Below are 25,653 nucleotides of genomic sequence, written 5' to 3'. Positions count from 1 at the left end.
TTTATATAATATAATAATATATTTCTATATTAATAATACATTATAATATATTTTATATATTTATTATATATTGTATCTGAGCTTATACTATATTTATAGTTATTATATTATAATTATAGAACAGTATATTTATATCTATTAATATATAACATAATGATATATATTATATTATATTATATTATATTATATTATATTATATTATATTATATTATATTATATTTATTATTTATAGCCCCACGTGCATGGTGAGCCCGGGGGACCCCAAATTCACCCCCCAGAGCATCTCCCTGCTCCCTCCAGCAGCAGCAGAATGGATTCTGAAGGGCGCAGGGACATTTTGATGTCAGGGTGGTGCTCACTGCAGCAATGCAGGTGCAGGGACTGGGAATCACCAGGATTGCAGGGTGGGAGTGTGGGGGTCCCCCATTTTCACTGCCCCCTGCTCAGCCTGGGGGTCAGCAGCAGCCTCAGACTCAGCCCGTGCTGGGGTTTGTTCTCTCCGTGCCAAGGCTGGTTGGCATAAGGAAGGGAAGCAGCCAGAGCAGGGCTCGGTGTTTGCAAGGGAAGAGTTGGACCTGCTCCAAATTTCCAGGGTGAGAAAACCTCCCCGAGTCACGCTCCAGCTCCAAACAAACGCTCGGCTCCAGGGGCCGCCGATGATTCAGCCGGGTGAGACCTCGGCGCTCCCACCTTGCAGCCGCCCCCTTTCCAAATCTGAGAGCGCTCGGGGAGGGTTAATTCCCAGTTCAAGGGGGGATGGCTCCAAGATTGCCTGGCTCTTGCCCAGGGCTGTGATCCCAGCCCCGCTCGCCTTCACTCCCCCGAGGTGGCCCGGGAGCCCTCCTTCCCTTTTATTGCCACGAGGTGAATTAATACTCATTTCCTGAAGCTTTTATAGTTTCCTCCCAAATGGCTCTTACATCAGGGGCATATTGGGTTACAGCAAATACCAGCAGCAAGGAAGAGCCAGGCTTTGCTGTTCCCGTGCATTTGGGGACCGCCAGCCTCCGGTCCCTCTCCCTTCCCCCAGAGCCTGGTGGATGCTCCCAGCAACAAACGACTCCCTTGAGATGCTGGGAAACAAGAAGGACTCTCGTGAGGCTCTGCAGGAGGAGCCCTGGGCTGGCTGAGCCCCTGAGGGGTGTGGATTGGGGGGTGCCCCCCGGTTTCGGGCTGGTTTCGGGGTGCCTGCTGCGGCTGCCGAGGCTGCTGGCTCCGTCTCGCTCGGAGCGCACGCACACCTCTCGGGCTGGTTACTGTAGAAACGAAATTAGCACGGGGAGGGAATGCAATCCCAGAGCTAATTAAGGTAATTACAGCTTCACACCAGCTGCTCACGAGGTCCAAGGACCTTCTGGAACTTGTGGAGGGGATCAGGCGCTCCGGGGGACTTTGAATTCCGATTCCCCAGGACCACGCGGCTCTCGTGGTGGCACTTGTGTCACCCGCCGGTGTGACATTGAGCTGGGGGGGGATGCACGGCGGCAGATGTGCCCCCCAGATGTGCTGGCCCCATCGCAGTTTCAGGCTGTGATTGGGGCCTGGGGTGTGTTTGGGGTCCCTGGGGAGCTGCTTTGGAGGGGGTCAGTGCTGGGAGGTGGCAGGAAGTGCTCTGTGAGCCCAGGGCATCCTCTGGAGGTTTTGCTTTACAGATGTGTCACTTTGGCTCTTCAGCTGGGGACAGGGGAGGGGCAGGGAGGGAAACTAGAGCTGGCTTGGGGTGCCCTTGCACCCCATATTTCTATTGTATTATAGTTATCATATTATATTTATGGTTACTATATTATATTTATAATTATTATATTAAATTTATTATTTATAGGCTCACGTGCATGGTAGGCCATGGGCACCCCACATGCACCCCCCAAAGCATCTCCCTGCTCCCTCCACGAGCAGCAGAATGGATTCTGAAGGGCCCAGGGACATTTTGGGGACCCAGGGCCATTTTGGGGACCCGGGGGACAGGCTGGCTGGGGTCAGAGGCTGCAGGATGGGTGCAGGCAGCAGGGAGGTGGCAGCACCCAGAGCTGGTGGGTGTCAGGGGTGTTTGGGTGGGGCGCTGGAAAATGAGATTTCTGCTCCAGGCTTGGATGAGCTCACTGGAACCAGTTGGACATACTGGGGATGGGGTGAACGACCTGGCACAGGGTCAGCCCCAGCATCCCCAGATCTCCTCATCCTCCTTTCAGCTGGCAAAACGTTCCCCCCCAGTGGTAAAACCCATGGATTTTGGAGCTGATTCCTGGCACTGATGGAGACGGGAGCCAGGAGGATGTGGCCAAACGTGTTTGTGCCGAGAGTGCCCGGGGGCGTTGAGGGGCTGGCACCGGGGGCTGCGCTGCCCGGGGGCTGGCGGGGGCCGGGGCTGGGGACGGGAGCTCCGGGTGCCGCCGTGTGTCAGCAGCAGCAGCAGAGCCGGCAGCGGGCGGTGATTCACCGCTTCCCAGCAGCTGATATTTATTACTCAGCCTCGCTGCGGGCCCGACATGAAATGTGGTCCAGGGAGGGGGAATAAACACCGAGCGGAGCGAGAGGGGGGCGGCGGCATCGCCCGTGCAACCTGATGGGTTTCCCCATCCTCCCCCTCCCGCTGCTCTCTCCGGCTGGTGGATTTTGATGGAGGAAAATAAAGGCTCACAAAAATCACTCTCTCTCTCTCTCCTGGCTTGTCCCCGTTTGCCCTGTGCTTTGGCAGCTCCGCCGCGGTGGGCTGGGACGTGGCAGGAATGGAAGCGAGGAGGGAGGGAGGGAGGGAGGGACGGCAGGATGGGGTTCTCCTGGGATGCCTGGCCCCAGCAGGGTGATGGGGCTGAACTGGGACCCTCCTCCTGAATGGGACCCCCCTCTTGCAGCCTGTTTTCCCTGGCTTTGGAGAAAGCCAGGCGTGATGTGGAACTGCGGGCATGAGAACTGCCCAGGTCGGTTCACGGGTGAGAGGCAGGAACGGGGACCCATGAGATGAAGAGGTGGGGGAGAAGGGGGCAAATCCCCGAGAGATGGTCCCCAGAGCTCGTCCTGCACCCTGAGAGGGGTGGTGTGGGGAGGGTTTGGGTCTAGGGCTGCATCCATGGCAGCAGAATGGACCCATGGCAGCAGGGTGGACCTATGGGAGGGATGGGGTCCCATGGGATGAAGAGGTGGGGGAGAAGGGGGCAAATCCCCGAGAGATGGTCCCCAGAGCTTGTCCTGCACCCTGAGAGGGGTGGTGTGGGGAGGGTTTGGGTCTAGGGCTGGATCCTCAGCAGCAGGGTGGATCCATGGCAGCAAGGTGGATCCACAGGAGTAGGATGGATCCACAGGAGTAGGATGGATCCATGGCAGCAGGGTGGACCCACGGGAGGGATGGGGTCCCATGGGATGAAGAGGTGAGGGAGAAGGGGGCAAAATCCCGAGAGATGGTCCCCAGAGCTTGTCCTGCACCGTGAGGAGGGTGATGTGGGGAGAGTGAGGCAGTTTGGGTCTGGGGTTGGATCCTGAGCAACAGGATGGATCCGTGGGGATAGGATGGATCCATGGCAGCAGGGTGGATCCATAGGAGTAGGATGGATCCATGGCAGCAGAATGGACCCACAGGAGCAGGGTGGATCCATTGGAATACAATGGATCCATGGCAGCAGGGTGGATCCACGGGAGCAGGATGGATCCATGGCAGCAGGGTGGATCCACGGGAGCAGGGTGGATCTGGTGCAAAGCAAAGCAGCCAAAGCACAAGCATGCAGCTGCTGCTTGGGGACAGATCCAGCACAGAGGGCTGGCTCGGGTGCGGGCAGCTGGTTGTGCTGCAGGGGATGGAGCTGCTGCAAAGGGACGGGTCTGATGCAGAGGGATGTGACTCAGAGTGACACGAGTGCCAGGCTTTGTGTATCCCGCCACTCCAGCCCTGCTGATCCCCTCTCCCACCCCAGCATCGCAGGCACACGGGTCCATCACCTCCCCTCGCCCCCCAGCAGAGCCCCACCTGTGCCTCAGTTTCCCTGTGCAGCAGCCAAGGGGCAGAGGCCGCTCCGTCCCCGTTTCCCTGAGTGCCTCCATGTGTCCATCCACCCTCCAGCGGCTCGGTGAGGACGGGGGGCTCCGACCTCCTCCCACAAGGGCCCGTGCGAGCTCCCCCGGGTTATTTATCACCGCTCCCAGGGCCGGTGTGCAGCTCCCGGGGATATTTTTAGCCCGCTGCAGGGAATCACGGCGGCGAGGGCTCGGGAGCAGCAGGAGGGAGGCAGAGGTGCCGCAGCACGAAACCCTGCCAGTATTCCTGCTCCAAAAACCCTTTCCAGGGAGGATCCCCGCTCCGGGATGGCTGCGGGGTCACGCCCGGGCCTGGCGCCGTCGCATCCCCGCTGGGACCCGGGGGCTGCAGGCTGGGCTGGGCACGCAGCGAGGAGCCGAGGGCGGCTGCAGCACACACAGGAGCTGAGCAGGCTGCTGCTGTCTGCTCGAGACAGGAAGACATTAGAGAGCAGCGCCGTCTGCATCCCTAATCGGCCTCGCTCCGCCGCTGCCGCCCGCTCCCCCTCACGGCGCTGCGCCGGGGGCTGCGGGAAAGCCGGGCCGGGGAGCACCGGGAATGAAGGGCCAGGGAAAGCTGGGAAAGCTGGGCCAGGGAAAGCTGGGAATGAAGGGCCAGGGAAAGCTGGGAATGAAGGGCCAGGGAAAGCTGGGAAACCAGGGCCGGGGAGCACCGGGAATGAAGGGCCAGGGAAAGCTGGGAAAGCCGGGCCGGGGAGCACGAGCACCGGGAATGAAGGGCCAGGGAAAGCTGGGAAAGCCGGGCCGGGGAGCACCGGGAATGAAGGGCCAGGGAAAGCTGGGAAAGCCGGGCCGGGGAGCACCGGGAATGAAGGGCCAGGGAAAGCTGGGAAAGCAGGGCCAGGGAAAGCTGGGAATGAAGGGCCAGGGAAAGCTGGGAAACCAGGGCTGGGGAGCACCGGGAATGAAGGGCCAGGGAAAGCTGGGAAACCAGGGCCGGGGAGCCCCGGGAATGAAGGGCCAAGGGAAAGCAGGAAAGCCATGCCGGGGAGCCCCGGGAATGAGGGGTCAGGGACCCCAGGGAAAGCAGGGCCAGGGAGCACCAGGAATGAAGGGCGAGGGAGCCCCGGGAAATTCGGGCTAGGCACCCCTGGGAAGGACGGGGCAGGGAGCACCAGGAAAACCGAGCCAAGGAGCCCCAGGAAAGCTGAGCTAGGGAGCCCCAGGAAAGCAGGGCCAGGGACCCCAGGAATGTAGAGCAGGGAGCCCGAGGAAAGCCAGGCTGGGGACCCCAGGGAAAGAAGGGCCAGGGAAAGCTGGGAAAGCTGGGCCAGGGAGCACCGGGAAATTCGGGCCAGGGACCCCTGCGAAAGCAGGGCCAGGGACTCCCAGGAAAGGTGGCCAGGGAGCCCCGGAAAGCAGGGCCAGGAGCCTCACAATAGCCAGGCCAGGGACCCCCAAGAAATTCAGGCCAGGACCCCTGGGAAAGCAGGGCCAGGGAGCCCCGGGAAATTCGGGCTAGGGACCCCTGGGAAAGTGGAGCTAGGGACTTCCAGGAAAGAAGGGCCAGGGATCCCAGGAAAGCCGGGCCAGGACCCCTGGGAAAGCAGGGCCAGGGAGCCCTGGGATAGCCAGGCTAGGGACCCCCAGGAAATTCAGGCCAGGGACCCCGGGATAGCCAGGCTAGGGACCCCCAGGAAATTCAGGCCAGGGACCCCGGGATAGCCAGGCTAGGGACCCCCAGGAAATTCAGGCCAGGGACCTCCAGGAAAGAAGGGCCAGGGACCTCCGGGTGCTCCGTCCCTGCAGTGGGTGCTGCTGCCCACCCTGGTGCTGCTGCCACCCCTGTCCCTGTGGGTGGGTGCTCTGCAGCACCCGTGTGGCACTGCCACACACCCCTGTGTGCACACACACGTGTGCCCATGTACACACATACACACACACGTGTGCCTTGCTGGCAGGGAAAGAGCACCCACCCTGAGCTCTGGGCTCACCCACCCAGGCCTTGCTGAGCAAGGAGGGACCCCTTGTGCCAGCCCCCCAAACACTCTGTAGCTTTATTCTCCTGTGACCCTCTTACCCCCAGTGCCAACAACACTCCCCATTTCCACACCCCAAAGCTCATTACAGCCTGCAGCAGCTGCAGAGCACTCAGTGACTGCTTCCCAAACACCCCAGGATTTGGGCACATGAGGATCTGGGCAAGCAGGACCAGGGCTGGGTACTCCAGGGTGCAGGGCTGGGCACCCAGAACAGGGGCTGGGCATCCCAGGGTGCAGGGCTGGGCACCCAGAACAGGGGCTGGGCACCCAGAACTAGGCTGGGCATCCCAGAGTGCAGGGCTGGGTACTCAGAACAGGGGCTGGGCATCCAGAACTAGGGCTGAGCATGCCAGGGTACAGGGCTCAGCATCCAGGACCACAGCTGGGCATCCCAGGGTGCAGGGCTGGGCACCCAGAACTAGGGTTGGGCATGCCAGGGTGCAGGGCTGGGCATCCAGAACTAGGGTTGGGCATGCCAGGGTGCAGGGCTGGGCATCCAGAACTAGGGTTGGGCATGCCAGGGTGCGGCGCTCAGCATCCAGGACCACAGCTGGGCATCCCAGGTTGCAGGGCTGGGCACCCAGAGCTAGGGCTGGGTACACCAGGGTGCAGGGCTCAACATCCAGGACCACATCTGGGCAGCCCAGGATGCAGGGCAGGATTCCCAGGACCAGGGACAGACACCCTGGGGACAGGGACAGACAGACATTCCCCCCTGGCAGTGCTGGCAGGGCATGGTGCTGATGTGTGAGGCACCGCCCTCCTGTTCCAGGCAGTTTCCCAGTTTATTTTCTCCCCTATTAGATTCCAGCTGTCAGGATGGCTCCTATAAATATACATAAGGGCTCATTTCCATGACAGTTTATTCGGGAGCAAATTCCACAGCTGCCTGGCAGACGCTGCTGCAGTGGGTGAGAGTCGTGCCCGAAACCAGCCCTGCCTCAGTTTCCCCATCTGCAGCCCAGGCGACAGGGAATGGCTTTCCCCACATTTTTGACAATCTGTTCCTGGAAAACCCAGGGTGTTATTATCAAGGCTATTTATAGCCTGCTAAATGTGTTATTAATGTGATTATTTGCTGTGTGGCAATGGGTAATTGCCTTGGGTGGGGAGTGTGTGTGAGGTGCTGCATGGGGATGGTCACAGACCCAACCTGCTTCCAGCTGAGGGGGAAGCTCACCCCAAAAACCCCAGGAGGGCACTGGGGTGTGCCTGGTGGGTGATGGGGTCCCAGGGCACAACCAGGGACCCACCAGGGCAGGGCAGGTGAGGGGGTTTGGTGGCTCCAGCGCTGGAGTCCAGCTCTTGTTTCGATCATGATGATTAGCTGAGTCACAGCTGGGGTGCTGCTAATTAAATGTATTTCTTAATTAACAAGATCACAGAGAAGGCCTGCCAGCCCGGCTTGGCTTTCAATCACGGCTGACAGAGGCAGCTGCGGCCACGAGGAGCAGCGATCAGCCCAGCCCGTGCTCAGCACTGCCCCTGCAGAGCTGGGGATGCTCCCCTGGATCTGGGGATGTTCCCTGGATCTGGGGATGTTCCCTGGATCTGGGGATGTTCCCTGGATCTGGGGATGCTCCCCTGGATCTGGGGATGTTCCCTGGATCTGGGGATGCTCCCCTGGATCTGGGGATGCTCTGCTGGATCTGGGGATGCTCCCCTGGATCTGGGGATGTTCCCCTGGATCTGGGGATGCTCCCTGGATCTGGGGATGCTCCCCTGGATCTGGGGATGCTCTGCTGGATCTGGGGATGTTCCCCTGGATCTGGGGATGCTCCCCTGGATCTGGGGATGCTCCCTGGATCTGGGGATGCTCTGCTGGATCTGGGGATGTTCCCCTGGATCTGGGGATGCTCCCCTGGATCTGGGGATGTTCCCCTGGATCTGGGGGTGTTCCCTGGATCTGGGGATGTTCCCTGGATCTGGGGATGCTCTGCTGGATCTGGGGATGCTCCGCTGGATCTGGGGATGCTCTGCCGGATCTGGGGATGCTCCCTGGATCTGGGGATGCTCCCTGGATCTGGGGATGCTCTGCTGGATCTGGGGATGCTCCCTGGATCTGGGGATGCTCTGCTGGATCTGGGGATGCTCTGCTGGATCTGGGGATGCTTCCCTGGATCTGGGGATGCTCCGCTACCCTCCTGCTCCTCAGGGCCCATCCCACAGGCAGCAGGAGGGTGAGGATGAGGAGGGCTCCTGCCCGGCATCGCCCAGCCCTGGCTGTGCCTCTCTGGGGTGCAGTGAGTGTGTCAGGGCTGCTCTGCCCTGTGACTCAGGGCTGCTTCATCCCTCGCTGCCACCTGAGCCCCGGCCGAGCCTGGCTATTAATTAATATTAATAACAACCCCTTGCAGCTGCTGTTCACTGGCCTCAAAGCACAACCTGAAGTAACCCCCGGTCCCGATGGGGAAATCTCCACTCCGCACCGGATGGGGAAACTGAGGCACGGGAACTGGGGCAGGCACCGTGCCAGAAGCTTTCCCTGCTCACGCATAGAGACAGAGCCTGGAAAATGAGGAAGCAAAAGCCCAGGGACTGCCCCATGGCAGTGCATGGATGGGTGAGCCGGAGTGGGTGGAGAGGGTTTTCCTAGCTGGAAAAAAAAAAAAAAAAAAAGAAAAAAAAAGGGAAAAAAAATTTAAAAATACAGAAATAAATAAATACAGAAATAAATAAATACATAAATAAATAAGCCCATTGTGCCCCCCATGCCTAGCTCTGTTTTCTGGCTCCCTGGCAAGTGGGATGCTGAGCTCCCCGAGGGGATTTCGCGTGTCCTCGGCCCCCGGCGCGGGCGGGAATGGGAGCTGGGGCTTCTCCCGCTTTTTGGCAGTCTGGTCATGTCCTGGCGGCGGAGCAGCAGCAGGACTGAGTTACGTTCCAGCGGCAGCAGTGACTCACGGCCACCCCAGCCTCCCGGCGAGCAGCCGGCACATTGCAGAGATTCCTGGATGGAGGAAGGAAAATAAAATTAAATAATAACAACTGCCAGCATCATCCCCCCCACCTCCACCGCCACCTCCGCCCCTTCTTCCTTCCCCCAGCCTCCCACAACACAGGCGCAAACAGCGAATTCCTGCGGCACCGGGAAACACCTCCCGCCTCGCCAGAGCAGGGATGCACGACCTGTGCTTCCCCAGTGCACGAAATGCCCTTTGCAGGCTCCCGCGGGGGCACCGAGGAGCAGGTGGAACCTTCTCCCTCCTCAAATGCTGCCCCAAGCATGGGGACACCCCCAGAGTGAAAAAATGGGGTGCAGCTGGGTGGATCCTGGGATCCCCCTCTGGGTCTGAGTTGCTCCCTGAGGGACTTGGGGGGTGAGGAACCCCTAAGGTTACACAATCCTGGCTGTGGGGTTTTATTTTTTGGGGGGGGGTATCACCAATATTTTCCATCATTTAGCATCATCTCCTACCCCCACAGCGAGGTCCTGCCCATGCGCTGCAAAAATGGGGTGCAGGTGGAAGGATCCTGGGATCCCCCTCTGGATCTGGGTTGCTCCCTGAGGGATTGGGGGTGTGAAGAACCCCTAAGGTTACACAGGTTACACAATCTTGGCTGTGGGGTTTTATTTTTTTTGAGGGGGGGGGTATCACCAATATTTTCCATCATTTAGCATCATCTCGCATCCATGCAGGGGGTGCCCCCAGACCCAGGGGACACCCGTGTCCCTCGTGTCCCCGCAGCCCTGGGAGCCCCCCGGGGCAGGGCTCTGCTGTGGCCGCCCCTGAACTCCGTTTATTTATTTATTATTTAAAGCGCTTGGCGGGAGCAGCGGAAGCGCCGGTGGGGCTGAGAGGCTGCAGAGGCTGCAGAGGCTGAGCTGCTGCAGCTCCGGCACCGCGGCGCTGCGGAGAGCTGCCCAAAAACCTGCCCAAAAAACGCCTCAGTGAGGGGGGAGTGCCCAAAAACCTGCCCAAAAACACCTCAGTGAGGGGGGAGTGCCCAAAAACCTGCCCAAAAACGCCTCAGCCAGGGGAGAGCTGCCCAAAAATGCCTCAGTGAAGGGGAGAGCTGCCCAAAAATGCCTCAGTGAAGGGGGAGCTGCCCAAAAATGCCTCAGTGAGGGGGGAGTGCCCAAAAACCTGCCCAAAAACGCCTCAGTGAGGGGGGAGTGTCCCCTGCCCCATAGCGAGGGGTGTGCTGCCCAAAATCTCATAGTGAGGGGTGTGTGACTCAGGATCTCATAGTAAGGGGTGTGTGACCCAAAATTCAGTGAGGGATGTGCTGCCCAAAATCTCACAGTGAGGGGTGTGCTGCCCAAAATCTCAGTGAGGGGTGTGTTGAACTACTCAAAATCTCATAGAGAGGGGTGTGCTATTCAGTATCTCTTTATGAGGGGCGTGCTACCCAAAATCTCACAATGAGGGGTGTGCTACCCTAAATCTCAGTGAGGGGTGCGTGACCCAAAATCTCATGGTGAGGGATGTGCTGCCCAAAATCTCATAGTGAGGGATATGAGATCCAAAATCTCATAGCGAGGGATGTGCTGCCCAAAATCTTACAGTGAAAGGTGTGCTACTCAAAATCTCAGTGAGGGGTGTGCTACTCAATATCTCATAGTGAGGGGTGTGCTGCCCAAAATCCCACAGTGAGGGGTGTGCTACCTTAAATCTCATAGTGAGGGGTGTGCTGCCCCAAGAGCCCCATGGCAAGGGTTGTCCTGTCCCACAGTGAGGGATGTGCTGTCCTCGAGCAGGGACCCTCTGCTGTGGGTCACAGCCCCTATGGAACTCAACACCTACAAGCACTCGGCGTGGGGCTGGCCCCTATGGAGCCCAGCACCCTTACAACCAAATCCCAGGGGTTACAGAGCAGAATCTGCTGTCCCAGCAGAGCAGACACCCAAAGAACAGCCCCTAGAGAGCACAAAACCCCATCCCATGTAGTGCAGAGGGACCTGCAGTCAGTGAGTGAGGAACATGCCCAGTGGAACAGTCCCCAAAGAGGGGGACAGCCAGGCATGCAGAGAACCCCCTACAGAGCCTGTCCCGATGGATGAAGAGCCCAGAGCCCCCAGAGCAGCCCCCAGAGCAGCCCTGCAGGCTGGGCCTGTGGGGTCCTACTGCCCCACATGGTTCCCATCCCACCCCACACCTGGAGGGCACCAGCCCAGGCCCTGCTGAGCCCCTTCTTGGGGATCAGAGGGGGACTGCACCCACAGAGCCCTGCAAGGGGGGACCACAGCTGTGCCCCTGCCACCTCCCCTGCTCCCTCAAACCTCTCCATGTGCCCCAGAGGTGGGGGCCACATAGAATGCATGACATTCATGGGCTGTGTTAATCCACTTCCAGTGATTGCACTGGTACATCTGAAGGGTTAATGGCATGCAATTAATAGCAGCGTGCTTATTTTGCTGTTTAACATGTTGTTCATCTGCCTTTATGGTACAGAGGCATACAAACAACGCCAGTGGCAGCTCATACTGTTCCTGAATTTAAGAGATTCTCTGGAATCTCTTAGAGTTTAGAGAATCTCCTTAGAATTTAAGAGATTCTCTGGAATCTCTTAGAGTTTAGAGAATCTCCTTAGAATTTAAGAGATCCTCTGGAATTAGAGTCTCTGCAGCAGATAACAAACAGTACCATTTGTACGTGTGGCTCTGAATTCAGCAGAGCGTTATCCCCAGCTGGATTTGGGATGGACAGTGGAGGCTCTGCAGGGCAGCAGCTCAGGGACACAGGTTCCCCTGGGTGTCTCTGATGCTGTCCCAGCCCAGCACAGCCCCTGTGGCTTTCACAGGGTATTTTGGTCAGTGCTTACGGGAAGAGGCGTGGGGGGGCCCGCGGGGGGATGCCAGTAAATGGCCTCTGAGCCTTCCCCATTCTCGAGAATAGGAAACTGTGGCTTCTGCACCGGGGTTTCACTTTCTGTTCTGGAGGCGGGAGGGCCAAACTGCTCTGCTTGACCACTGCTGTGGCACTGCCTGGGGACTGAAAAATCCATCACTGTATTTATTCTCTGCACGTGTAAAAATCCTTTTATTTGTGGAATCAAAATAAAGTCTGATCTCTGAAAGTTTGGTCTCCCACCCTCCTGCTCGGGGATGCTCAGGGCAGTGATGCTGTCACCCTGTCCTTGAGGGTGGCACAGTGCAGGCCCAGCCTGCAGGGCTGCTCTGGGGGCTGCTCTGGGGGCTCTGGGCTCTTCATCCATCGGGACAGGCTCTGTAGGGGGTTCTCTGCATGCCTGGCTGTCCCCCTCTTTGGGGACTGTTCCACTGGGCATGTTCCTCACTCACTGACTGCAGGTCCCTCTGCACTACATGGGATGGGGTTTTGTGCTCTCTAGGGGCTGTTCTTTGGGTGCCTGCTCTGCTGGGACAGCAGATTCTGCTCTGTAACCCCTGGGATTTGGTTGTAAGGGTGCTGGGCTCCATAGGGGCCAGCCCCACACAGGGCCTGCCCTGGTGCCCTGTGCCACCTCTCCTCTGTGGCAGCTCCTTTCCAAGGCACCCATGGGTGCTGTAATGGTCCCGAGGGTGCTGAGGATGAGAAGGGAGGAGAGCAGGAGCTCTAAAAATACCCCCAGGTGCCCTCTGCCCCGGGAGCGATTCCTCACTGGGTAAACAGGAAATTTATTCTGAGGCCATTCATGAGCTGAGCTGAGGGCAGCTCCGTGCCCGGGGCTTGTTTTGTTCCTCTGCTCCTCGCTGACACAGCGGTGACACAGCTGAGGTGGAAGGGCCACCGGGCAGAACCTTCCAGCCCCGAGGGTTTCCCCTTTGCTCACTCTTTCCTCCCCTTGCTCACCCTGCCAGGGTTGCTGAGAGGGGGTTCCCCTTCCCACGGAGTGACTCTGGGAGCTGAGGCTGCTTTGGGGTGTCTCTGCAAAGCCCTGCTTGTGCTGTGTGCAGCTGGGCTCAGATGGCACCCTGAGATCCAGCTCCTCCTCTCCTTGACAGCATCTCTGGAGCTGGAGGAGGTAAAGCCACCACAGTTTGCTCTTTCCCAGGATGAGCTAGGTAGAGAAGACTGAGGAAGGACATTGCTCACAGCTTTTTCCTGTCTCCCCAAAGCCCCCCAGGGTGGTGACAGCTGTGATTCATCTTTACCCCCCACCTCATCCTTTCCCCAGGTGTTGTTCCCATTTGCAGGACCCTGCTCCACCTCCCTTCCCAGTCTGCAGGGCTCTGTTCAGCCTGTGACACCCCTGGGCCTCTGCCCAAGGCTGCAATCCCTGCCTGCCAGGGATCATGAGCTCCTCCAGCTCTGGGCATGAGGCCCCTGGCGGGCTCAGAAGTGGCAGCTTCTGCCTGGGCAACGTTTTTGGGGAGCTAAAGAGGACACAGAGAGAAAAATGTGGGGCTGCAGCCTAAAGCACTGACTGAAATGAACAGGGGTGCTCATTATGCTGATGATAGAGAGGGGATCCCTGTGTTTCCCCAGCATCACCTGTGTGGATGTGACCTTGTCCCAAAGTGTTTTCCTATGGAAATGTAACTGAGGGAGGTAAAGGGTGGAAGGTGCTTGTGGGCAGGAGGGTGCAGGGAAAGCCTGGGATGGGCAGGAGTGAGGGCTGTCTGGGGTTAAGGGGTACCCCCACACCATGGGACTGCAGTGTGAGGCCAGGAGTGGTGACAAACTGGAAAAGGGACATCCTGAATCCAGCACAGGTGTCCCTGAGCTGTGAGGCTGAGCTACAAGCTGGATCCCTGATATATTTGTGACACAAATGTGGAGCCACGGGGACAATCCCACGGGGTTCTCTGTAAAACAGGCGCCCAAAGAAGGCTGCACGGAGCGCAGAGAGGGTGCCAGGAGGGTTTATCCGAGCAGCCCCAGCCCCGCGGGCTCTCCCGGCTCGGGCATCCCCGCCCGGCTGCGGAACCACGGAGCGGTGCTGCCCTCGCGTGGCCACGGGCGGCACCGCATCGCGCCCGGGCCGGGGACTCCCCCAAATCCCCCAAATCCCCCCTCCCCAAATCCCTGCTCCCCCAAATCCCGGGCTCCCCAAATCCCCCGCTCCCCCAAATCCCGGACTCCTCTAAATCCCTGCTCCCCAAATCGCCGCTCCTCTAAATCCCCCAAATCCCCTGCTCCCCAAATCCCTGACCCCCCCAAATCCTCTGCTCCCCCAAATCCCCCCCTCCCCTAAATCCCCGCTTCCCAAATCCCCCAAATCCCCATCTCCCGCAAATCCCTGCTCCCCAAATCCCCCTGCTCCCCAAATCCTGGGCTCCCCCAAAGCCCCACTCCCCAAATCTCCCACTCCCCAAAATCCTTGCTCCTCAAATCCCCGCTCCCCAAATCCCCGCTCCCCCAAATCCCGGGCTTCCCAAATCCCCCGCTCTCCAAAATCCCTCACTCCCCAAAATTCCCGCTCCCCCAAATCCCCTCCTCCCCAAATCCCCATTCCCCAAATCCCCGCTCCCCTAAATCCCCCACTCCCGAAATCCCCCAAATCCCCCGCTCCCCAAATCCCCTCTCCCCCAAATCCCTCACTCTCCAGTTCCCCATGTTCCCCAAATCCCGGGCTCCCCTAAATCCCCTCTCCCCCAAATACCCCAAATCCCCGCTCCCTCACATCCCCGCTTCCCCAAATTCCCCGCGTCCCCAAATCCCCACTCCTCAAAATCCCGAGCTCCCCTAAATACCCCAAATCTCCCGCTCCCCAAAATTCCCGCTCCACCAAATCTCCATTTCGCAATCCCCCGCTCCCCAAATCCCAGGCTCCCCAAAATCCTGCTGCTCCTAGGGGCTCTGTCCAGCACGGAGAGTGAGCAGGGAGCAAAAGGGGATCCCAGCTTTGTCCGTGTGCTGGCAAACGTGTCCCCATCCTGCCCCATCGCGATGGAAATCCAGAACGCAGCGATGTCGGGGGTGTGCCCAAAGGCAGCAGTGAGAGCAGGCAGGGGGAGTGTGACCCCCCCCAAGGCAGCACAGGGCTGGGAATGGCCTCATTCTGCTTCATCTTCATCCTCCTCCTCCTCGGTGATCCCCGCAGCAGAGCGCGCCATGGCCTTCATCCAGCGCTGTTTGAGCTCCTCGGTGTCGGCCACGAAGGTGAACACCTGCCGGGACTGCACCAGCTGGAACAGGTGCCGGGACTCGCTCTGGGGCAGGTCCCGCACCTGGTAGCCCAGCAGGGGGATGGAGGTGTGGGCTCGGACATCCTGCCAAGGAGAGAGACAGGGGTGGGAGGCAGGGCATGGGCACAGCGGGATGGGATGTCCCTTGGGCACATTGGGATGTCACATGGGCACATTGGGATGTCCCTTGGGCACAGCGGGATGAGATGTCCCTTGGGCACAGTGGGATGTCCTTTGGGCACATTGGGATGTCCTTTGGGCACATCGGGATGTCCCTTGGGCACATTGGGATGTCCCTTGGGCACATCGGGATGAGATGTCCCTTGGGCACAGTGGGATGTCCTTTGGGCACATTGGGATGTCTCGGGCACAGCAGGATGTCCCTTGGGCACATTGGGATGTCCTTTGGGCACATTGGGATGTCCCTTGGGCACATCGGGATGAGATGTCCCTTGGGCACAGTGGGATGTCCTTTGGGCACATTGGGATGTCCTTTGGGCACAGTGGGATGTCCCTTGGGCACAGTAGGATGTCCTTTGGGCACAGTAGGATGTCTCTTGGGCACATCAGAATGGGTTGTCCTTTGGGCACAGTGGCATGTCCCTTGGCACAGCGGGATGGGATGTCCCTTGGGCACAGCGGGATGTCCCAGGATGTCCCTTGGGCAAAGCGAGATGTCCCTTGGACACATTGGGATGGGATGTCCCTTGGGCACAGTGGGATATCCCTTGGACAAAGCAGGATATCCCTTGGACACAGGAGGATGGGATGTCCCTTGGGCCCAGTGGGATGTCCTGGGGTGTCCCTTGGGCACAGTGGGACGTCCTTTGGGCACATCAGGATGTCCTGGGATGTCCCTTGAGCACAGTGGGATGTCCCCTGGGGGTGCATTCGAGCCAGGCCTCACCTGGGGGGCTGCATAGATGTAGAGCACGAGGGGATCGTCCTGTGGGATCACGAACCAGCCCCGCGTGCCCCCCTTGCCGTTCTTGTCCAGCAGCTGCAGGGAACTGCAGAGCAAACTCCTGCTTGATACCTCTGCAGCTCCTTTCTGCCAAAACAACCAACAAATCCCTCAACCAACAAATCCCTCAATATCCAGTGCAGATGGCAGAAAGGGCACTGAGCTGAGAGAATTTCCTGGGGAATTCCCTGCCCACTCCAGGGAAGGCAGGGGCAGGTGAGGGGCTGTCCTAGATGTGACAGTGCTTCATCCTGTGGTGAAGGGAGTTGCTTGGTCCCAAAGCTTGGAGCACGAGGGAGGGAAGGAGATCAACACATCCATCTTCTGAGTGCCCTGGGAGTGACTCCCACCCCTCCTGGGACAGCGAGGCTGGGACAGAGAGGCTGGAGCCGGGGTGGGTGGCAGTGCTCAGGGGGCAGAGCAGGGTGGTGCTCACCTCCAGGATGCCTTTGTGCTTCCCCTCGCGGTCCTCCAGCACCGTGTGGCCGGTGAGGAAGATGAAACACTCCTGGCAGACGCGGTTGGGGCGGTTCCCATCGTACTGCAGCTCAGCCTTGTAGTCAGAGCAGCGAGCACACACCACCTGCAGCCACCAACGGGGACACTGGTGACACTGGGGCAGGGCCAGGGGACCCAGCCACAGCTCTATGAGGAGCTGAGGGGCAGGAGCAGCCCCTGTCACAGACATCTTTTATGAAAAATCCTTTCCTTAGGATTTTTTCCTTCTGAGAAGATGAGAGGCCTCAGGAACAAAATGTAAACAATGGTTATCTGCTGCTGTGGAATGCAACAGGTGCATCTGTGATTGGTCTCATGGGGTTGTTTGTAATTAATGGTCAATCACAGTCAGCTGGCTTGGACCGAGAGTCCAAGCCACAAACCTTTGTTATCATTCTTTCTTTTTCTATTCTTAGCCAGCCTTCTGATGAAATCCTTTCTTCTATTCTTTTAGTACAGTTTTAATGTAAGATGTATAATAAAATAATAAATCAAGCCTTTTGAAACATGGAGTCAGATCCTCATCTCTTCCCTCATCCTTGGACCCCTGTGAACATGGTCACACAGCCCCAAGCCTAGGAAAGGGGTACAAGGTGTAGGAGAGGTGCAGCAGCCACCTGAGCAGGCCAGGAGGGAGGGAAGGAGGGAGGGGACACTCCCAGGCCAGCAGGAGGGAGGGAGGGGACACTCACATAGCCACAGGCCCGGCAGTGGTGCCTGCGGCGGGTGATGGCATTGAAGGGCTCCCTGCAGCGCATGCACATGGTCACCAGGTTGTCCCTCACCCACTGAGGGGCTCGGCGGCCCAGCTCCTCTGCCTGGGGGTGGGACAGCACAGGCTGGGTGTCCTCAGCCTCCCCACAGGCTGGTTTAGCTAGGGAAACTGAGGCACAGCACAGTGTGTTCTCCCAGGTGGGGCACAGGGAGAGCAGGGGCGTTACCTTCAGTGCAGGGGTGTCTGTCTCCAGTCCATGGACTGCTGTCTTAAAGGTCTCACTCCTCTTCTCCTTCCTGTCAATGGCATCTTGGAAGGCCTGGAGGGGAAGGCAGGGCTGGAGGGGCACTGGGGGTGCCCTCACCCAGGGGGCTGTGCCCCCTTTCCCAGCACTCCGTGGTACCTGGATCCAGTCGTTCATCTCCTCCTCAGACCTGGGTACAAAAAGGACCTGGATGAGCTGTTGTCCCTCCTCCCTGAGGATCTGCATGACTTCACCCTTCCCCTCACCTGGCTTGGAGCTCCAGTGTCCGCTGCTTTCCTGAAACCAGAAAGGTGTGAGGGAACTCGGTGTCCTTCAGCTCCCGCACCTGTGGGAGACAGAGGAAGGATGTGGAGCTGAACCCACTTCCAGCACACTTGGATTTTCTCCATGATGTGGGGCCCAGGGATGTCCCTCTGGCACGAGCCCTTCAGCCCCTCAGATCCCACAGGCACAAGATTCCACCAGCATTTCCCAGGATCAGAGCATCAACCCCATTCACAAAGCCACCCCTGGCTCCAGCTCCTCCCTCCCTCCTGAGGAAATTCAGGTAGCAGCCACAGCCCAGAGCAGAGGCTTTAGGAGCAGGCAGGAGCTAGGGGAAGCACAAGATGTGTGTCTGACCTTCATGCCCCCCACATCCATGCGGAGGTGGACCTGGAACTCGGCGCCCACCTGGATGACCTTGGGCACGCAGTAGAGCAGCATGTTGTTGAACTGGGAGGGCAGAAGAGGGTGGGTTGGAGCCCAGCACTGCCTGCTCTGAGCTGTGGGCTTGTCTGGGCTCTGGGGTCCTTCACTGCCACCTAAAACTTGTCTGTTTCTGCCTCAGCCCCCTCCTACCCTGCAAAGGTGAAGCATCTCCCAGGGATCAGCAGATTGCCAACTGTGCCCTGCACTGAGCGGGGTCAAACCCTCCCTCCCCAGCTCTGAATTCATCCTCGCTGTTTCAAGGTGACCCAGCAACACCCTGGCCAGGCTGTACCACCCCTCTCCCCACTCCCATCTCATGTTCTCCCTGCCCCAGGCACCCCAGCTCCCACCAGGAACAGGTATTTCTCCGACGTGCTGTTGCTGCGGGTGGAGATTTTTTGGATTGGCCCCTCCTTGATCAGCTCATTGGAGGGATCCACGATGTCATCCTCGAGGCCCAGCCTCTGATAGACCACCCAGAGGTTCTGCAGCCGTTCCTGGGGGGGTCACAGGATCTGTTCTTGTGGGGTGCTGAGTACTGGGAGAGGTGGCACAGCTCTCCCAGCCCAGACTGATCTTTGGGAGCAGCTCCCAGCCTTGACCAGCTGGTCACACCCCAGCTGATGCTACAGATGTGACTTGGTGGTGAGGTTGGGCATTAAGAGCAGGGTCTAAGCTCCACAGCTGAACCCACAGGGCTGTTGGCCCCTTCAGGGGGACTGTGCAGTGAGCTGCAAAGCATTTCCAGCTGGGTCAGGGCCTCACCATCTCAGCAATGGCTGCATTGGAGTGCTTGGCCACCATAAAAATCATCTCCAGGGCCTCTGCAATGAGAACAGACAGGAGGTGAAACACCTGCTCTGGAGCTGTGGGAGGAAGATTCTGGCTCTGTCCCTTATGGATGCACATGAGTAGCAGCTGCTGCCCTTCCATGAGCACAACCAAAGTGGCCCTGAAATGCTGTGCAGGAGTCTGGGTACAGCTGGACTGCACATGGAGGGACAGACAGCCCACTCCTGTACCCCTCCATCCCAGCAGGACTGGGAGCTGTGCTATCTACAGGGGTCTGAAAGCTCCCCCAGCTGCTACAGGGGATACTGTGGACACCTGGCACACCACCCTTATCCTCCCCAGCCCATGAAAAGGAAGATTAATCTCTCTCCCTGCTAGAAAAGGATCAGACTGAGAGGTTTATCCAAAGGCACAGGGCAGCTGGTGAGTGAATCCAGGTTTTCTGGTGCCCATGTACAACCCCAGGTGTAGGAGCACCGGGGGTAGGACGGTGGGGACGGACGGACAGACAGACACGAGAGATCTCTGCAGCCAGGGCTGGGAACTTGTGAGTTATTGCAAAGGGCCTGGGTGCAGGGTCCTGCTGGGAGCTGCCAGCCACAGCTGGAGCAGGGCTGAGAGAAGAGAGGGGCAGAGAGGATGAGAGGGTGAGAGAGTAAAAAAGGTAAGAGAGTGAGGTTCCTATTCCAATACAATAAATCTTCTTCTGTGTTGAATGTTCTCATTCTCACTAACCAATCTAGTAGAAGATACAAATCCTACAGCATTTCCATACAGCCTATAAGAATCATTACATTACCACTGTAATTACATTTTAAACCCTAAAAACTCCTCTTTGGGCCCCTTCTGCCAAGCTGTAGGGTCTTCTCTGACCCTCGGAGCTGTCTGCAAGCAGAGGGTGTTCTTCCATCAAAAGGGGATCACCTTCAGCTGGCCACACCTTTGTTTTTCAGTTGTTCAGTAACTGAGGTATCTCAAAGCTTGCTTTCATTTCAATCTCACTTATAGTTTCTATATTCTCAATTTTTTTTGCCAGACAATCATATTTATAAGGCTTTCCTGTTTCATGTTCCCCGACAACCAGGGGTTGTTATTTCCCCACAAACCCACCCTGCCCTCCCCTCCGTGAGCCCTTACTCTCAGCATCGCCCCTGTCGGGGGACTGGGGCGGGAGTTTCCGGACGTAATCCTTGAGGAGGAGCTCGTAGCGCGGGATCCTCTGCACAGGCTCCAGCATGTGGTGCTGCAGCGTCAGGTTAGCACAGACCTTCCTCTTCTGGCCAGGGACAGCAGGCACGGACAGAGGAACAGTGACCAAGGCAGCTCCCACCCTCTGTTTCCTCATTCCATGGAGATTTTGGGAGCTGTGCTGCCAAAACCTCCCTTCCCCACTCCCTGTAAGTTTTCTGTGCTGTCTAGGTGGCCTGGAAAGGCCCAGGGATGGCCTTGAAGAGCCCGGTGCTTCAAAGGACGAGGAGAGACTTCTGATCTTGTCTCGGTCTCGGTGTTTATTAATTGTTTATCTAAAAGATTTTCTTTCAGCCCGACAGAGGTCTGCACAGCAAGTCAGCCATGGGCACACTCCACAAGCCCCCAGGCGGTCACTTATCTTTATACCCGAAGTTACGTGTACAATATTTATCATTTTTCCCCAATACCTTCTACCCTTATTAACCGGTGCACTTTTAGTAATAACCAATCCCAAAGTGCCACCACCACCACAGAAGATGGAGGCCAAGAAGAAGAAGAAGAAGAACAGGACACGCCCCAATTCCTCCATCTTACTTCTTTAGACCCCCCTGTACCAAAATCCTAAACCCTGTGTTTTACACTTTAACTAACTTATCCCTTCACCATTCACCCAGTGAAACCTTCCCAGTCCTCATACAGGTGTCGTCTCCTGTGTAGGATCAAAGCCCTGCCACCAGACACTTCTGGCAACATTCCAGGACTCCCGAGCCCCCCAAGGTTGGTCTCGGCCACTCTGCACCTCCGTCCTGAGGTGCTGAGATCCCACACTCCCCTGCCCTGTCCTTACCTGGATGTCAGCAATGAGCTCCTGGAAGGGCGGTGATTTCTCTGACCAGGCAGTGATGAGCTCCACGGCCTTGTCGAAGTTCTTGACGTACTCCCCGTACATCTTGAGGAAGGGTGCCAGCTTCTGGATGACATCTCCGATGCGGGGGTTGTGGTGCCTGCAGGAGGGAAGCACAGACCAGCAGCTTCCTCAGGACAGACAGACAGACAGACAGTGAGGGATGAACTGAAGGAGCACAGTGGAGGACTGTGGTTTGCTCTGCTGCAGGCTGCTACAGCCCCACAGTGTTTCCTGCTCTCCAGAACAGGAATGTCCCCACCTTGCAGCCAACCTTGCACCCAGGCACACCCTCAAGCCACCTGAGATGTCACCCAGCTTTCCATACTCTGATCTGAGCATTTTAAGGAAGTGTTTTCCAGCAAAAGACACTTGGAGTAAAACAGGTTGTGTGAGCATGTTCACAGGGATCTTAGGATGAGGGAAGAGATGAGGATCTGACTCCATGTTTCAGAAGGCTGATTTATTATTTTATGATATATATTATATTAAAACTATACTAAAAGAATAGAAGAAAGGATTTCATTAGAAGGCTGGCTAAGAATAGAAAAAGAAGGAATTATAACAAAGTTTGTGGCTTGGACTCTGTCTGAGCCAGCTGATTGTGATTGGCCATTAATTACAAACAACCATATGAGACCAATCAAAGATGCACCTGTTGCATTCCACAGCAGCAGATAATTATTGTTTACATTTTGTTCCTGAGGTCTCTCAGCTTCTCAGGAGGAAAAATCCTAAGGAAAGGATTTTTTCTAAAAGATGTCTGTGACAGGCTGAGCTCTGGTCCTGATGGGAGCCTGAACTCAGTGCTGCTCCCCCATTCTGGCCAAAGCACCCAGGTGTGCTGCCCTCCCATCCCCTCCTGAGGCTCACCAATCCTCCATGCGCTTCTGCAGCTCTGGCAGGAAGAACTCAGCATGGAACTGGTAGATGGAGGAGATGTTGGAAAAGATCATCTTCACCACCTCCTCTGGGACCGTCTTCCCAGTTTTGGCTTCTTTCATCAGCTCTGTATAGAATACCTGGAAGGAAGGAGGGTGAACAAAAAGGGCCAGGGAGATGCTTGAGGATCCCATTCCCTCTCTAGGACTGGCATATCACCCAGTGAAAGGTCTGTGCAGGAGGAAAATTCCAAACTCCAAGAGGAGAGGGGGATGGAAGGCTTTGCTGGGACAAAGGTGCTTCCCACAGGTGTGTGGTGTAGAAAAGACAAATGCCAGACCCAATCTCCGGCTGTAAAGACCAGCAGCCCACATGTTTCTCATTTTTACAGCTTCAGTCCCTCCAAAATCCCCTTGCACTGGTCCCTCCACTCCCCAGTTCACCTGGTCAAGGAGGTGCAGGCGGTTGACATAAGCCTGCTCTGTCTCCAGCAGCTCCAGGGCAATTTTCTTCTCCTCTGGTTCCTGCATGGGGAGCAAGGCTCAGCCTCATGGGCAGAGATGAGACCCTGAGCCAGCCCTGAGTGTGGGCACCCACCCCAGCAGCTCTGGAGCTCACCTGGCTGCCAGGCTCCAGGCCTGGGCCCTGTGGCCTCCTCCAGTCGTCCTCACGGATTTTGGAGCGCAGAGAACGGAGGCATTTGAAGCTGAGTCCACGCTGGCCTTGCTGACCCTTCTCCTCCTCATCCTCTTTTCTGCTCAGAGAGTGGCTCTGGCTGGCAGGGAATGCTGGAAGCTGCCTGCCTGCCTGCTTGTCCCTCTGGGCAGATGTGCTGTCCCTGCTACAAAGGAATGGGATCAGCTCAGCCATTCCCCCAGCACAGCCCAGCTCAAAGCCACCAAAAGGGACAAGAGCAGCAGCTGCTCAGCACTGTCACTGCCCTGCAGTGCAAACATCCTCAGCATCCTCCATGGCCAGGATCCAGTTTCTCTTCTCCCAGAGCCCCCTGTTGATGTGCCCAATCCCCCAGCACAGCCCAGCTCAAAGCCACCAAAAGGGACAAGAGCAGCAGCTGCCCAGTGCTGACAATGCTCTGCAGTGCAAACATCCTCAGCATCCTCCATGGTCAGGATCCAGTTTCTCTTCTCCCAGAGCCCCCTGTTGCTGTTCCCAGTCCCTCTCCTCCTCTAGAAAAGCAGGATGCTGCTGTTTATCCCACCCACAGCTCTGGATTTCTGCCTGCTGCCACCATGGAGAAAAGCAGGGAGCAGCCCAATAGCCAAGAGTTTTGAGCCATGTGTGGGAGGTTTTGCAGACAGGTTGTTTTTGGTGGTGTTCTCTCTTCCCTTTTCTGGCAAAGACAAAGAAAGCAGGTCCAGAGAGGGCATGAGGGAGAAGCCAGGCTGTGAAGGTGACAGCAGGTGACTTGTCTGTCATCCAAGAGCTGGTCACTGCAGGAAACTGCTCTGGCCAGAACTGGAAAGAAATCCACTGCTGGCCTGCAGGCAGGAGTGGGATGGATGGGATGGGAAAGACATGAAGAATTTGGACATCAAACTGCAAAGCTGAGGATGGGAAGTGGCTTGAGGGGCAGAGACTCATCTGAAGAGGATGCCAGCTCCATCCCATGCTCAGGATGTCTGTGAGCTCAGGAGAGCATCCACAGCCATGCACAAATCCCCTCCTGTCCAGGGGCGTTGGCAGAACCCTTCAGAAGCTTTTTCCATCTCTCCTGGTGCCTCCCAAACCTGTGTCAGCCTGAAGCCACAGCTGAGTCCCAACAGGGAACTTCTCTCTTTCTATTTATGCTGACTTAGGCCAGACCATTGTCTGCTCATTCCCAGGTTCCCCAGCTTCCTCTGAAAGTATTGAGTTACTTTTATTTCCTCTAAATCAAAGGCAAACAACAAACACACTGCAGCAGGGACATGGGGGCAGATCAAACACTGCAGTGGCTCCAACACAACATCACTGGGGGATGATGGGGACAACTCAAAGCCTGGGGACAGCACACAGCAGAGATGCAGGAGTTCCTGGAATGAAAGGAAATCTTGTGCCTGAGCATCTTCAGGAATTGCTGCAAAACTCACCTGCTCAACCACCCAGCCCCTCCAAGCTCACTGAGAGCATCTCATGGGTACAAGGAATGGCAGGATTCCATATCTTGATCCATCAGATGGAGAAAGTGAGAATAACTCACTTGAAATCTCAGAATTAGTTTTACACCAGGGCCAGGGCAGATGCCCTCGCACACGCTGTCTGAGGGTCCCAGCTCAGTCTCCAAAGGAAGGAGCTGCTTTATGAAAGGAATTCTCTCTCTCCCTTACCATATTGCTTTCTGTTTCCTTTCCTAGGAGCCACATCTCTGCAACCAGCTGGACAGTCTGAGGCTGGGACCCTCCCAGACACCCAGGCAGTCAATTCCCAGTGACAACCCCTGCCCAGAGGGACAATTCCCAAACCACGATTCCTTTCCCCAGCAGGAAGATGCACCAGCCAGGCTGAGTGTGAAGATGCTGGCTGTGGGGAAATGGGCTGCCACAGCCTAACCCTGAGCCAGGCACAACCACTCACACCCCACTGAGGTTTTCAGATTCTGCTCATGACCCTCAGCAGGAGGAAGACACTGAGGCTGACCTGAGTTGTGAAGGATTGTAAATCACCTTGTCAGCTTCTCCAAAATCGCCTTGTCAGCTTCTCCACAGGCTCCAAACCACCTCCACAGCGGGTTTCTTCCTTTCCAAACCCACCCCACGTGGAGCCCTAACACACCCTGAGCACCCAGAGCCCTCCTGCCTTACCAGTGCTCTTCAAATGCAGCCACCAGCTTCACCACACTCTGCTGACAATCTGCTTTTCCATCCATGGCACAGGCTGGGAGCAGCTCCAGGGTGTCCAGGAGCTGCAGCTCCTTCCTGTGTCCCCTTCTCTGCTCTGAAGTGCTTCTGGCTGCAGTTTGGGAGTGAGGATTTGCACGAGGCAAAGCCCAACCGCTGCCCTCTCTGTGGCAGCGGAGCTTGTCACTGGGCTGGCCTCAAAAGGGAAGGGAAAGAGGAACCAGAGCACTTTGTGGGTAGGAGAAATGCTGAGAAAACACTGGGAATGGCTTCAGTTTGGGAGGGACCCAAGTGTGGCACAGCCGAGGGCAGAGCAGCAGCAGGGATGGCGCAGGGCAGGTGTGACCTGGGACACCTCAGGTGGAGTGGGCTGTGTCCTCTCGGGGTCTCTCGCTGCTCACAGTGACCCTGAGATACATTAGAAAATATCTTTTCCCAGCCAGGCAATCAAAGAAGGAGTCAGAGCTCTTCATTTCTTGGTCTCAAGGTTGTTTATTTTTTCTCCTGTCCTGCTGAGGTCCGCTCAGCAAGACAGTCCCAGGCACTCTGCCTGCCCCCAGGGTGGTGTTATCTTTTTATACAAAACACATGTACAATATTTACAATTGCTTCCCAATACCTATCACCTGTGTTAGACAGTGAGCTTCTACTCTAAACCAATCTAAAAGTGCCAACATCACAGCAGAAGATGGAGGCCAAGAAGAAAAAGGAGAAAGGCTGGACACACCCAGATCCCTCCATCTTGCCCCCTGAACCCCCATTCTAAAAACCCCAAAAAACTATTTTTCACCCTGTGATAAATTCAGTATCATTCTACTTAAACTTTCATCACTTGTAAATAAGGTTGATAATTGTTTTTTCTAAGGGCTAAAT

The 25,653-nt window shown here is 57.0% G+C and overlaps 1 protein-coding gene across 1 annotated transcript; it reads right to left on the bottom strand.

The window, feature by feature from the left end:
* Nucleotides 1–14,910: 14,910 nt before the first annotated feature.
* FGD2 (FYVE, RhoGEF and PH domain containing 2) lies at nt 14,911–24,809 on the bottom strand. Its single transcript, XM_058819220.1, has 16 exons — nt 24,745–24,809; nt 22,562–22,784; nt 22,387–22,467; nt 21,935–22,083; nt 21,005–21,161; nt 20,104–20,242; nt 18,940–18,998; nt 18,525–18,671; nt 18,106–18,198; nt 17,730–17,809; nt 17,623–17,653; nt 17,446–17,538; nt 17,197–17,322; nt 16,443–16,589; nt 15,950–16,093; nt 14,911–15,126 (listed from the first exon to the last, which is right to left on the bottom strand). The coding sequence occupies exons 1-16, from the start codon at nt 24,807–24,809 to the stop codon at nt 14,911–14,913; spliced, it is 1,950 nt and encodes a 649-aa protein (XP_058675203.1).
* Between the last annotated feature and the right edge of the window lie 844 nt (nt 24,810–25,653).

This window comes from Ammospiza caudacuta, chromosome 24 (genome assembly GCF_027887145.1).
Source record: "Ammospiza caudacuta isolate bAmmCau1 chromosome 24, bAmmCau1.pri, whole genome shotgun sequence".
In the NCBI taxonomy this organism is placed as follows: Eukaryota; Metazoa; Chordata; class Aves; order Passeriformes; family Passerellidae; genus Ammospiza; species Ammospiza caudacuta.
The sequence above is the reverse complement of the archived record's forward strand: the minus strand, read 5'-3'. Positions and strand labels throughout refer to the sequence as shown.